This window comes from Meles meles, chromosome 19 (assembly GCF_922984935.1).
Source record: "Meles meles chromosome 19, mMelMel3.1 paternal haplotype, whole genome shotgun sequence".
In the NCBI taxonomy this organism is placed as follows: Eukaryota; Metazoa; Chordata; class Mammalia; order Carnivora; family Mustelidae; genus Meles; species Meles meles.
Window position 1 is genome coordinate 55,980,761 of NC_060084.1, and position 14,690 is coordinate 55,995,450.

The 14,690-nt window shown below is 50.4% G+C and overlaps 1 protein-coding gene across 1 annotated transcript; it reads left to right on the forward strand.

Moving 5' to 3' along the window:
* Nucleotides 1-943: 943 nt before the first annotated feature.
* Nucleotides 944-14,299, forward strand: CACNG6 (calcium voltage-gated channel auxiliary subunit gamma 6). Its single transcript, XM_045988554.1, has 4 exons — nt 944-1,274; nt 5,216-5,290; nt 7,269-7,406; nt 14,061-14,299. The coding sequence occupies exons 1-4, from the start codon at nt 944-946 to the stop codon at nt 14,297-14,299; spliced, it is 783 nt and encodes a 260-aa protein (XP_045844510.1).
* The last annotated feature ends 391 nt before the right edge of the window (nt 14,300-14,690 follow it).

Below are 14,690 nucleotides of genomic sequence, written 5' to 3' on the forward strand. Positions count from 1 at the left end.
CAAAGGGACGCAGAGTCCCTTCCGGGTCCCTGCTGTCCTTCGAACCCCAGGGGGATTTCCTGCCCGTTTCCTGAGCCTCAGTGGGGACCACAGCCCTTCCCTCTGGCCCCGATAGGGACCCCAGGTCCCCCTCCTGAGCCCGGGGGCATCTGCCAGCCCCCTTCTCTGGACCCCACTGTGTCTCTGAGCCACTGTCCTCTCTCTCAGACGCAGGGAGACTCTCTGATCTCTTGTCTCTGAATGGCCAGGGAAACACCCACCCCCTTTTCCTGAAGCCACGTCAGGACTCCACTGTCCCCTTCTGTGAATGTTAGAGACCCAGAAGGAGTTCCGATCTCTTCTGAACTCCCGAGGGGACCCAGCTTCTCCCACTCCAGACTCTGAGCCCAAAAGGAACGAGGAGGCTTCTCCTCTCAAACACTCAAGAGGCCCTCGGCAACCCTCCCTGGGTACCCTGAGCTCTGAGCCTTAGTGGGGTGCTCCCGGACACCCAGTTTCCTTCTGGTGATTCCTCCCAGTGGGGACCCAGAGTGGCCCCTGAGAGCCTCAGCCAGGGCTCAGTTCTTGCTCTGGAGCCCTGAGGTCCCTCTGCTCGAGACCCAGGTTCCAGCTCTGAGCCTTGGGGGTACCCTGCCTTTCTTCTGGGTTCCACCTTCCTTGTGGAGTTTCTGTGGCCTCCCCAGGCCCTCCTATGAACTTGGAGGGTTTCCGGCCCAGAGGCTCTATTTTTTTCCTCTTCTAAGCTCCGGAGGAAATCTCAACTCCCCTACTGGAAGTTCTGGGGAAGATTCACATCTTCCTTTCTCAGAATCCAGTGAAAACCGAGCCCCTCACCTCCTTCAGGACCACAGGCGCTTGCCTCCCCCCTCCCACCCTCAGGACCCCTCCTCTCTCTGCCTACTTGGCACCTGTTCTGAGCCCTGCTGGGGCTGCGGCCTCCAGCATGATGATGTGGTCCAACTTCTTCATGCAAGAGGAGGACCGGCGGCGGCGGGAGGCTGTGAGCCGCCGGCGGGCTCAGGGGCAGCACCAGCTGACGCCGGAGCGGGAGGGAAAGATCAAGCTGGGGCTCCTGCTGAGCGCCGTAGGTGCCACGCTGGCCGTGCTGGCCGTGGGCACTGAGTTCTGGGTGGAGCTCAACACCTACAAGACAAATGGCAGTGCCATCTGCGAGGCCGCCCACCTGGGGCTGTGGAAGATGTGCACCAAGCGGCTGTGGCAGTCCGATGTGCCCGTGGGCAGAGACACCTGCGGCCCCGCGGAGCTGCCCGGAGGTGAGAAGCCACGCCCCCAGCCCGAGGATTGTACCCCAAGGTAGAAGGAGGGGTCGGGGTCAGCGGAACCCATACCCCAGGGGGAGCCTGAGCCCCAGGAAGGAAGCCTGCACCCTCAGAACCAGCCCAAGCCCACATCAGCCAGTGCTCCTTGGGATAACCTTTGCCCCAGACGCAAACTGTATTGGGGGTGGGGTGGGGGGAGTAGGGGGTAAGGGAGAGAGAAGAGGGAGAGAAGAAAGGCTGTGCTTCGGGCTGGCCTATAACGGGCCTTCCTGTACCCACCCCCCAAGCAGCCTGTCCCAGTTATATCCCGTGCCCCAAACTGCCTGAGCGCTCAGGTTAGTCTGTGCCCTAAAACTAGCCCATACCTGAAACCAGCCTATACCCCCAGACCGGCCTGTGCATCTGGACCAGCCTACACCCCCAGACCAGCATGTGCCCCCAGACCAGCCTGTACCCTCAGACCAGCCTGTACGTACAGAGTAGCCTTCACCCCAGACCAGCCTGTGCCCTCAGACCTGCCTGTGCCCCTAGACCAGCCTGCACCCCCAGATCAGCCTGTACCCTCAGACCAGCAGGTACCACAAGCCAGCCTGTGCTCCAGACCATGCTCTGACCTCCAGAGCTCTTGTACGTCCAGCCGAGCATGCGGTCCAAGACATCTGTGCGTCTTCAGGCCAGCCTGTACCCCAGAGAGAGCCCGTGCTCCCCGAAGAGATCTTGTACCTCTCCATGCAGCCCATGTCCTGAGCCCCGGCCTGTCCCCCACACACCACTGGCAACACAAGCAGGTTGCACTCCCCAGAAGCACCCACACCCCTGACACAGCCTGTGCTCCTAGAGAGAGAGTTGGGGTTTGCCAAACACCCTGCAACATCCCAGTGGAGATCTGCCTCTGGGAAACGTGCAGCTTCATTTCCCAACCCTCCCACTCTGGAGTGTCAGGCTGGACCCTCTGGTCTTTCTTATGTTCTCTTACAGACACCCCACAGCCCTCACTGTCCTGCAGAATGCCCTTTCACCCCTGCTGATGCCAGAGAGCGATCCCATACCTCACACTCTCCCCGACGGGGCATGCCATGCCCTTCATGTACACCAGTGGGACATCCTGTACACCTAGGGAGCCCCAGCGGGCTCTTGCTCTGTATCCCACACCCCTTGCAGTCCATCTGGGTTGTCAGGCTTGATCGCCCACATGAGATCTCCAGGACTCTACTCTCCCAGCACCTCAGTGCCCCTCAGAGAAGATCCTCTACCCCTCTGGGCTCCGGATGGATTTCCCTTCTTACTTATCTAGATGTGCTATCTTACATCCATAGGGTCCCAAATAGGACGTCCCAAGTCCTTGAGAGCAAAGTGAGATGCCCAGCACCCCTTGTGTGAGTTCCCCACCCACTCGGGTTCAGGATTAAACACTTCGCTTCTGCAGAATGGGCTCGCTTTTTGTTTTTTCTGTTTGCCCCGTGGAGTCTCAGGCAGGAAGTTCCCAAATGCTGACAAAATGAGCTGCCCTGGGAATCCTATGCTTGTGTCATATGCTTGGAGGCTTATGCCCCCAGGCTCTGTTCGAAGTACTTCACATGTGTGAACTCATTAATCCTTGTATCCTCATAGCAACCTTCTGGATAGTTACTACGTATCATCCCCATTTTACTGAAGCGAGGAATGAGGAGTGAGGAAGGTTAAGCGGCTTTATCTCTGCACCCGGGCTAGTCATGGGGGATTTGAACACTGGTTGTCTCTGTTCTTAACAACCACACTGGATTGCATCTCACTAGTCGACAAAGATGTCCCAGGGGTCCTGGCTGTCCCCTGAGGGGATGCCCCCTGCCCCAAGCTCACCACACAAGGCAGGATTCCTCACATCTCTTGATGCCGTCCCCCCTGCCCCCATTGATCAGAAAGGACTTCAGCCTCCTCCCAGGACGGTTTCCATCCTCCCTCAGTCCTGACCCTCCAGGGGACCCTCCAGAAACTCACAACTTCCATTATCTCAGGACTATCCCACACGTTGCCTTACCCTTCAAAGAGCTCCCATATTTCCCTGGGCTGCGTAGGGAGAAGGGTGTGTATGAGCCATCCTACTCTTTTCCAAATGGGCTATGCCACCGGAGTCAGAGGTGAAAGGTCCTCAATCATAAGTAGCCAAAACAGGAGGCCAGACAGCCCGCACTCTCTCAGAAAGATGTACCACACCTTCTTACTCTCTAGATGGGACTTCACCTTTCCCTCGTGGATGAAGACCCTTGGTCCCCCACTGACTGCTACAAAATAAGCAGCTTCACTCTTTGCTCTGCTGCATGAAGCATCTTTTACTTCTTGCTGCTGCAGGACTGCTGCCGCTGTGGGGTAAGGACTCCCGTCAAACTGCTTTGGATGGGATGCCGCCTGCCCCTCGCCTTCCCTTGGGGCACGGCTGCGGTGTTCCCCCCCAACGTCGCCTGACTCAGCACCTTATTTCTTGTCACTCCACAATTTGGACAGTTCCTTTCTCCTTCTCCAGACCACCCAGGCCATCTTGAACCTCTCTTCCTGTCCACCTCTCTTCCGCCTTCCCGTGCCTCAGTTTCCCCACCTGTAGAAGGAGAGCATGGGGCCAGGTGAATCCTCTGGGAGGTGCTGGCTTTGAAATGCAGTTCAGGAAGTGCCCCCTCCCTCACCTTTTTAAAGCTTCGGTGTCCTTGGACCTCAGGTACACTTAGTCGGACGAATCTGATTGTTCTTTGACTGATACCACACTTGTCACCTGTTGCCTTCCCAAGATCCTTCCCATGCTTTATTTTAGATGCTATTCTTCCCCGTCCCCTCACCATTCCTTTCTAACTCGGCTCTTTAAAGGGCTGGGTATGTACACACGAATATATAGGTTAACTTGGAAAATACTGAGCGTTCTTTTATATCTATCTGTGTTTTAATTTACATAAATGATACTATGCCATGGATTTTTTTCCTGTTTATGACTTTTTTTTTTCTCAACACTTGTTCAGATCTCCCCGCATGGCTTTGTTATTCTAATTCTCGGCTACTGCGCACTGCAGGGATTTGCTCAAGAGCCAGTCCCTCACCATTACTTGAGCCCCTAGACATGGATGCTTGGGCTGATTCTGATTCCCCGTTATTAGCAACAGTGTTGCAGCGAATACGCACATGTATGTTCCTGCTTGTAGTGTTCACCTGGGCACGCACCCAGAGATGAAATTGTTGGGCTTATAGGGTATCAACATACTTCATTTCGTAAAGGACGTCGGAGTGCTTTCCAAAACACACGAGTGTGTACTCACAGCTGTTTCCTCTTCTCTTTCCACTGCTTGATATTATCCTTTTAATATTTGCCAATCTAGTTGATCTAAAGTGGCATTCCCCTGCTGATTTAAGTTGCATTTCTGGGATCCCTGGGGAGGTGGAGCATCTCTTCATATCCTTGTGAGTCATTCAAACGTCTTCTGTGAATTGACTATTTCTGTCCTTTGCCCGTTTTTCAGTTGGTTTCCCTCTCTTTTCTCACCTGCAGGAGTGAATTCCTCTGAGAAGAGAATCTCTTCCGAGTCTGTTAGCCTCTGTTCCCCATATCTTGGTGTCCTTTGTTGAATAAAGCGATCATTGTTTCTAATCCCACATGGCCCTCAGCAAACCCATATGTTGGAGCCCGGAACGAGACTGTTTTCTCATTTTATAGAGAAAGATTCAGAGGCCCCAGAGAGGTCAATGGCCCTCACTAGGCCACAGATCTGGACTTCAGAGCCCCAGACTGGAGCCCCAGCTCCTGATAGCTAGGTGACGGCAGGTGGTTTTTGCTTCTCCGAGCATCATCTGTGTCCTGTGTCTTTCGGTGATGCGGATGTTCTATTCTTAGGCTGCTGTGAGCAATGCTAAATGTCCATCCTGACCTTAACCTAGCAACTTCCATGTCATCACCTCTTTCTCTCCTGCTCCCACAGAAGCAAACTGTACCTACTTTAAATTCTTTACCACGGGGGAAAATGCACGCATCTTCCAGAGAACTACAAAGAAAGGTGAGAACTGTATCCTGCGGTGGGGGAATGGGGGTGAGGGGATTGGTTGGCCATGCCGGAGGAGTTCTTGATGGCATTGTCTTCTCTGCTTTGCCCTGGGGAGGTCCCATCTTTTGGGGGGGGGGGCGCCGTGCCTGATGCTTCTGCCCCAGCTCTGCCTTTGTCACATGCTGTGTGACTTCAGGCAGGCCACAGCCCCTTTCTGTGGGCAGTACTTTAACATCTTCACGATGTGCACTTGCCACATGATAAGCACAGTGCTGAGGGTTTCCTTTCTAAGAACTCCGGTCCCTTGCATGACCCCGTGGGGCAGCGACTCTTCTTCCAGATGAGAAAATGGAGACCCAGAAATGGTTACATTTACTTCTCCTGGGAAGTGGCAGAGGCGGTGGCAGAATTCAAACCCAAATAGTCCTGACTCTAAGGCAATGATCTCCGATGGAATCTTCCATGAAATGAAAATGCTATCTTTGCTGGCTAGTGTGGTAGCCACAGGCCCCATGTGGCTGCTGAGCACTTGGAATGTGACTAGTGTGATGGAGAAACTCAGTGTGTGTGTGTTTTAAGATTTTATTTATTTATTTGACAGAGAGAAAGCATGAGCAGGGAGGAGGAGCAAGGGGAGGGGGAGAAGCAGACTCCCCGCTGAGCAGGGAGGCCAATGCGGGACTCCATCCCAGGACCCCGGGATCATGACCTGAGCCGAAGGCAGAGGCTTAACAACTGAGCCACCAGAAACTAGGTTTTTTGTTGTTGTTGTTGTTTTTTAAATTTGGGGCTTGTTTGCTTTTAAGTAGGCTTCATGCCCAGCATGGAGCTCAATGTGGGGCTTGAACTCACAACCCTGAGATCAAGACCTGAGCTGAGATAAAGAGTCCGACCTTTGTGGAGCCTGGGTGGCTCAGTCAGTTGGGCATCTGCCTTCAGCTCAGGTCCTGATCTCAGGGTCCTGGGATGGAGCCCCACATCAGGCTCCCTGTTCAGCAGGGAGCCTGCTTCCCTTTTGTTCCCCTCCCCTGCTCATCCACACTTGTTCTCTCTCTCAAATAGGGTGAGATCTTAAAAAAAAAAAAAAGAGTCAGACATTCAACCCACTGAGCCACCAAGGCACCCCAAATTTTGTTTTAACTTAAATCCACAAAAGACTACACATAGCTAGTGGCAACCACACTGAATAATGGGATTCTTAGAATTTTACCCTTTCTGCTACAACCACAGCCTCTCCACCAGCCCAGTGTCTCAGTATCCCTCCCCACCAGTAAATGGACTGTGGTTGTATCATGACTCTTATCTGGTCTTTGTAAGGATTTAATGCGACAAGGCAGCTAAAACAGACAGTGTGGTGCCTTGTGCATAGTAGAGTGGGTCTCCCTCCTTTGTGTCTTGTCTTTGTGCTCAATGAGTTCAGGCAAGTCTCTGTGCCTGTCTGGGAGAGGAAGTCATCAGCGTGCCCGTGTTCAGCACACCTGCTGTGTGCCCGGCGCTCCACTGGGCACATTAGATTTCCAATCCTCACAACAACCCAATCAAATAGAGATTTCGATCCTGATTTTCTAGAGGAGGAAACCAAGGCTCAGAGAGGTTTGGTGATTTCTACTACAGTCTTCCAATGAGGAAGTGGCTGGGGAGAATTCAGACTTGGACCATTCCACTGTAACATACTGCCTTCTCTGTTGTCACCCACACATCCACTGTCTCAACTGTTTCACCTGTAAGCAAACAGGGACCAGATCATAAGTAATGATGGGCAATTCCCTTTCCCTTCATATCCTGGCTGTGTCTCCTCTTCGCTCTGGAGTCCTGGCAAATCCCTGGCCCTCTGCAAGTCTTAGTTCCTTCAACAGTGTAAGCATAATATTGGACTGGATGATCTACCTGAAAATTTTTGACTAGTTCTGAATCTTCCATCGTCTTAGTTCTGGGTCCCTATAGGGGAGTTCTTCCTACATCGCATGTTCTCTGCTTCTTCCCCTTGCAGAGGTGAATCTGGCAGCTGCAGTGATAGCAGTCCTAGGCTTGGCAGTCATGGCCTTGGGGTGCCTCTGTGTCATCATGGTGCTCAGCAAAGGTGCAGAGTTCCTACTCCGAGTTGGAGCCGTCTGCTTTGGCCTCTCAGGTGAGGGTTGGGAGCCTGGGGACTGAGGGATTGCATGCTGGGAGGTTGGATCTCCAGGTACTGTTGCATGCTGGGAGATTGGGCCTCCAGGCACTGTTTCATGCTGGGAGGTTGGATCTTCAGGCACTGTGGCATGCTGGGAGGTTGGGTCTCCAGGCACTGTGCATGCTGGAAGGTAGGGTGTGCTGAACACTGTTGTATGCTGGGAGGTAGGGTCCCCAAACACTCTTGCATGCTGAGAGTTGAGGGAAACCCATGGGCTATAGTAGGCTCCAAAATGGGAGAATTCCAAGTTTTGTTGTTGTCTGGGCATCAAAGTTCTCCAGACAGTATTTTAAATTTGCACCAAGAGTCCCCAAGGATTATTGCATGCTGGGGTGGATGCTGGTGATTGGAGAAGCTCAATGGCTATAGTGGTCTCGAGCATAGGAGAATTCTGAGCCCTGTTGTTGGCTGGGAATTGGGGGTTGCATCTCCAGGTTCAACCTGGAGTCTTCAAGCACTGTTGTATGCTAGGAAGTTAGAGGACATCTCTAAGCATTGTTGGATTATGGGAAGCACAAGGGCTGTTGCAGGCTCAAATGAGGGTTCTAAGCCCTATTATTCACTGAGAATTGGAAGATCTCCAAACATTCTTTTAGATGTGGAACTGGGGTCTTTAAGGATTGTTGCATTCTTGGAGTTGATGGTCCAAAAAAAAAAAGTGCTGCATTTTGTTAATGTAGTCCTCATTGGATCAAATGTTTTCCAGGGTAGATATAGAGTTCATTAATTATATTAGCTTCATTTATTTATGCTTTGTATGTTTACTGAGTACTTGCTATAGTCCATGTGCTGTGTTAAGGGCTGGAGATACAAGACTAACAAGACAGATGGCGTCTGTCCCTCACAGAGCCTAGATTCTGACTGAATTAGACAGTAACCAGGGACATCTGGGTGGCTCAGCTGGTTAAGAGTCTGCCTTCAGCTCAGGCCATGATCCCAGAGTCCTGCATTGTGCGCCTTGCTCAGCAGGGAGCCTGCTTCTCCCTCTCCTTCTGCTGCTCCCCCTGCTCATGCTCTCTCGCTCTGTCAAATAAATAAATAAAATATAAAAGACAATTGGACCGTAATGAGTAATTACACATATTACAACCATAATTGTGATGAGAGTTAGGATAAAGCATATTAGGGGAATGTATTGCAGTGAGGGTATATCTGAGAAACTTAGAGAAGGTGATATTTAAGCTGGCAATTGAAGAATGGGACTCATCCTATCAGAGTGTGCTGGTGACAGAGGTGATGGCAAAATTGGTGATGTTTGTGGCGATGTTGGCGATGATGGTGATGATGATGGCGACGAAGGCTTAGCATGCACAGAGGCTGTAAAAGACTTAACAAATGTGAGGAACAGAATGAAGGTCAGAGCATAAAGCAGGCCAAATCTTGCCCAAAGGTACATGGTAGCTCTAACAACAAGAGGGGTAGATCCTGGTGCAAGGTAAGAGAGACATGATGAGTCTTAGCACGAACGTATGATTGGAAAATAATTATGGCCAATTCTTATTATTTTGTTGCCTTAGGTATCTTCCTAAATAAGGTGTGAAATTCAGTCATGTCCCTTCCTTTCTTTCATTAATTCGTGTGTTCATTTTACTCATTGATGTACATGCAGACACAGTCCACACAATACATTTGTACATGTATGTAGAGGTCCTATCCGTGTACAAGACAGAAAGGTGCTTTCCCTTATGGAGATTATCATCTGGTTAAGGACACAGAAATATCACAGGTCATCCCACCATTACAAACTTCCAGGTGCTATAGAGGAAAAGGAATGCACTGTGAGAGTGCATAATAAGAATCCTCGGTTTAAAGCAGAGAGTTAGAGAGTTACCATGAGTAACCAAGCTGGACAGAGTTTGATGAAGTTAAGGTCCTGAAAGAAAGCCGGTGTGGCTGGAACATGGAGAGTGAGGCAGATCCTGGCATAAAAGATGGACCAGGGAATCAAAAGATCTGGGTTGGAATCCCAATTTCTGAAGAGTCTCGTGATCTGGCAAATCTTTTTTTTTTTTAATCTCTGAGCCCAAGTGTTCTTATATCCCTGAAGTCACTCATCCAAACATCCATTTGTCCATTTGTCGAATATCCATCCCATCCATCCATCCAGACATCCATCCATCAATTCATTAATTCCCCTCCCACTCTCTTTTCTTCCTTTTCCATTCTCCCTTTCTCTCGCCTCCTCTCCATCTAATCTATTTTTCCATCTGTTCATCCATCCAACTATTGAACAAGTATTTTTTTGGTATCTCGTAAGTGCTCGATGCTGTGTTAGGAACCACTGGGGATAGAATGATGAATGAGGTCAACATGTCCCTGTTCTCATGGAATTTAGCATGGTAGGGATTTGGTGCTGCTGTTATTACTGAACTCATACCTGGGTTATTCCTGGGGGTGCCATGGAGGTGTGGATAGAAAAGTGTTTATGGAAGTCTCAGGTATGAAATTTTCTGCAGACTGTACAGCCAAATGAAAGTGAGGGGGCAGATTTGATGCTGTAGGTGCTTTGGTTATATCGGGTATCAGGGACTGCACAGATTGTGTTTTTAAGGTCTCCTTAGATAAAGAGAGGTATTTGGGTTATATTGTTTCTCTTCGTAAAATATACACATCATGTCTTGTTCATGTGTTAGAGCTCTGAGACAGACAAGTTTCCTGTCCTCGTGCATTTATAGTTTAGTGAGGGAGATAGAAATTGGCCGGCCAGACAGTACTAATATGAATTAATAATGTTGATAATTCTCGCCGTGGTAAATGCTATAAATGAACAGAGTATGAAGGAAATGTACAAGAGGGAGATCTGATATTGAATTAAGTGGCAGTGATCAGGGAGGTCTTCTCAGAAGAAGTGTAACGTAAATAGGGATGCATACGAGGCTCCAGGCTTGAAAGAATTTGGCGCATCTAAAGGCTGAAAGAAGTCCTACTCTCTACTATTATAGGGTGGAAAGAGCAGCTGAAAGGGGGCTGAAGAAGTAGGCAAGGACCAGATCACATGGGCCCTTCTAGGTCAAACAAGGGATGCCAGGCTTGGTCAAGGAGGAGGTACAGTGATGTGCCTAGCAGAATAGTGTACGAACTAGACCTGGCTTCCCTCAAAGAAAAGCTCTACTTCTCCAGGCCTTAATGTTCCCATCTATAGTGTGGGGACGACAATAATACGTATCTTGTAAGATCCAGTGGGAAGAGATGACACATGACAGCATCTGGTTAGATTCTTGGCACAAATCTAGGGTGTCGAGGCCAGGGGTCCGCAGACTATAGCCCATGGCCAAGTCCTACCTTTTTTGACTTTGGGGTTATTCATGTTTTCAAACTGCAAATCATACTGTGGTTCCTACCTAGTTCAAAGGCCAAAGACCACTAGAATAATGTGGCTCCAAGGTCTCATGTGGCCTGGCTCCTGACTACATGGGACTTCAGCTCTTACCACTCGCTCCCTCCACTCTGGCCACATGGGCCTTTCCACTCCTCCTCAGATACTCCAAGCTCATTTCTTCAGAGCGTTTTGCCCTGCTGTCCCCTCAGCCTGGAATGTTCTTCCACTAGATCTTCCCGTGTCTTCTTTCCTCGTATCATCTAAGTCTCTGATCAGATATTACCGCCTCAGAGGGACCACTGTTGACCACCTTGTCTAGAGTATGTCCACTACCTGCTATGTCCCTACCTTGCCTTTTCTTCCCCCCACAGACTTGGTCAATACCCGAAATTATGTATTTATGTATGTATTTGTTTGCTGGGCTGCCATGGCAACATACCAGAGACTGAGGGGAGGGGAAGGGGGTTGAAGAACAGAAATGTATTTTCTCACTGTTCTGGAGCCTGGAGGTCTGAGATCCAGGTGTGGGCAGGGCTGGCTTCCTCTGAGGCCTCTCTCCTTGGCTTGTGGATGGCTGTCTTCTCCCTGTGTCCTCACACAATCATCACTCTGTGTGTCTGTGTTCTCACCACCTCTTCTTGTAAGGACATTAGTCATATTGCTCTCCGTATTGGATGAGGGCCCTATTGGCCTCATTTACATTTGACCATTGCTTTAAAGATCCTATCTTCAAATATAGTCACATTCTGAGAAACTGCAGGGTCAGGACACCAACACGTGAACTTTTGGGGTCACGATTCAGCCCATAGCAATACATTTACCTGGTTATTGTCCAATTCTCCCTTTGGGATGGAGCTCCAGGAGGACAGGGTCTTTGTTAGTCTTGTTTACAGTGAGAGCTCGGGAAGGTCTCTTGAATGAATGAAGGATGCGTGGATTAGCCAAGGAAGAAAGGGGATTGGAGAACGTCTCCTCCTTGTCCCGATGCTCTTATACTCCAGTCCCTTAAACTGAGATGCGTGGGGCCAAGGAGACCTCAGAGGGGAGTCAGTGACCTACAGGACAGAGTTTCCTGGCTGCCTTCTCCAGTCCCCTGATTAAAAACCACACAGGGAAGCAGAGTGCCTGGAGGAAGGAGGGTCTGGGACTGAGGCTGGGGCCTGACTCAGGGTCAGAGAGAGGAGACCGCTAGGACCCACGACTCATGGATGACCATCAGAGAGTCCTACATGACCTGACCCCTGCTGGCCTCTCTACTTCCATCACCTGCTACTCTCCGCTCCCCACTCTCTTTGCTCCAGCCACACTGACCTTCTCTCTTTCCTCCAAACACCCTGTACTCTTTCTACCGTAGGACCTTTGGACCAGCTGTTCCCTCTGCTTGGAACAGCCGTCACTTAGTTTTGTGTGTGCCTGGTTCTTTTTTTCATCCTCCAGGTCTTACTCAAATGGCTCTTCCTGGTGGCACCATCTTAAAGTCCCTGCTCCATCCCTGGATGTCACTCCCTTTCCCATCACCCTGCATTTATCTCCTTTCCCGGCACACATCACTGTCTGAAATTATCTTGTCTCCTCATGTGTTTACTTTGGAAGTTACAGCCTGGCAGCCTACAGCCAGCAATGACCCAGAAATGTACTTTGGCGGGCAGTGCGTAAAAATGTCTCTGAGCAAGTGTTTAAAGGTTGGGCGAATTTCCATAAAAACAGACGTCATTTAAATTCCAGCTATCCTTGAAAAATCGGAAGGTCTGGCAATGTAAGTCCCTATTTCTGAAGGGGAAGTGAAGGTTGGCCAAAGCTGAGGTTTGGCTGCTTTTTCTCATGTTTCCCACCACACTCACCTGCCTCGCAGATTTATGCTTCCTTGTTGTCTCCTGCGGGCATCTGAGTTTTGCAAGCTTTTGTTTACTTGCTCACCACCTGTCTCTTCTGAGTAGAACATAAGCTCCATGAAGTTAGCGTCTTTGTCTGTCTTGTTCTTTCTTCTTTTGTCGTTGTTGTTTTTAACCAAATTGCATTGCGTCTTGACTGCCTTTCTTTTCGTTTTATGATCCCACTTCTTCATTAGGATATGATGAATGGGCTTTCCTGGGGTATGGTTGATGAGTGGAAATTGTAGGTCTTCAAGGTGTCCAATTTGATGTGTTGGTATACATGCCCGTCGTGAAATGATAACCATGGTCAGCCTAATTAACCCTATCCGTCACCTCACATGGCTGCCTTCGTGTGTGTGGTGGGAACTCTGAGGACCTAGTCTCGTAGCAGATTTCGAGTGTAGGATACAGTGTTGCTAACCATAGTCACCCAGCTGGACCTCAGATCCCCACAACTCATTTGCCTTGCATAGTTGAATTCTGTGCCCTTTGCCCCACATCTCCCCCACTCCCCTCCTCCCCAGTCCTTGGCAACCACGTTCTACTCTGGGCTCCCATGAGTCGGACTGTTTCAGATTCCATCATCACTCTTTCCAAAAGCCTTGATGGAGGTTTGTTTTTGGTTTTGGTTTAAGTAACTCTACACCCAATGTGGGGCTTGAATTCACAACCCCTGAGATCAAGAGTTGCACATTCTACCAACTGAGCCAGCCAGACACCCTTTTCCTTTCTTTTTCTTTTTTTTTTTTTTAATATTTTAAAATGGAGTTGTGATTTGATTTTTGCTGTTCTTGATCCCAGGGCTGGCTTTGTTTGTTTGTTTGTTTGTTTGAAGGAGGGAGAGGGGCAGAAGGAAAGAGAATCTGAAGCAGGCTCCACGTCGAGCGCGGAGTTCAATACGGAGCTTGATCCCACAGCCCTGAGATCATGAGTTTAAGTCAAGCAGGATGCTCAACAGACTGAGCTACCCAGGCGCCCCCTGCTTTTTTCTTTCTTAAGGCTATAAAACACACATAACATGAAATTTACCATTTCATCCCTTTTTGTGGCCAGTCTGTCCCGCGGAGCAGCCAGCCCTGCTCTCCATCTCCACCCCTTTTTCACTTTCATTTTCCCCAGCTGAAACTCTGCCCTGTGGAGAAGCAGCCCCCATACATTCCCCCTGTCCCTCAGCCCCCAGTGGCCACCATTCTGTCCCTCTGTCCTTCTGTCCCTCTCAGTTTGTGTTGTGTTCTTTCTGTATCTCCAGCTTCCCAGACTGTGCGTGCTGTGTAGTAGGTGTTTGGGAAGGGGCGATTGGATGAATGGGGGGCGGTGACAGGAGCACGAGATGGGGCATGTTAGGGAAACGCTCAGATCCAGGTGGGGGGATGTCCCCTGGGGATCCTGAGGACCATGCCTGTCTTCTCCCCACAGGCCTGCTGCTCCTGGTCAGCCTGGAGGTGTTCCGGCATTCCGTGCAAGCCCTGCTGCGGAGAGTCAGCCCTGCACCTCCCCCTGCTCCTGCCCTGACCTACGAATACTCCTGGTCCCTGGGCTGTGGGGTGGGGGCCAGCCTGGTCCTGCTGCTAGGAGGTGGCTGCTTTCTCCTGCTCAGCTTACCTCCCTGGCCCTGGGGCTCACTCTGCCCCAAGCAGGGGCGCAGGGCCGCCTAGAACCACCTCTGTGCCTTGTGCAAGCTACTTCTAATCCCTTCCTTTTCTCCATTTTATCCCCCAAAATCTGCCCCTCAATCCTGGAGAGACTGTGTTCGCCTTGTGGGGCGCATGGGGTTTGCACAGACCTGCTTCTGCCTCATCTTTTCCCTCTGTGAATATGTCCTTCTCCGTGGCTGAATTGGGACGCTTGTCGGTAGGATGGGGAGAGGCTTTTTGCAAACGAGGGTCCCCAGGAAAGGTCGGGGGGAGGGGGACCTGATGGGGTAATGAGGGAGTGGGGTGGTGGGATGAGGCCGGCGGTCTTGGGAGGGAGCTGGACCGATTCGTTTTCTTGATCTGGATGTGTTCACTTGTGGGAGAGACCTCTTCAACCTAATTTGAACCTTGG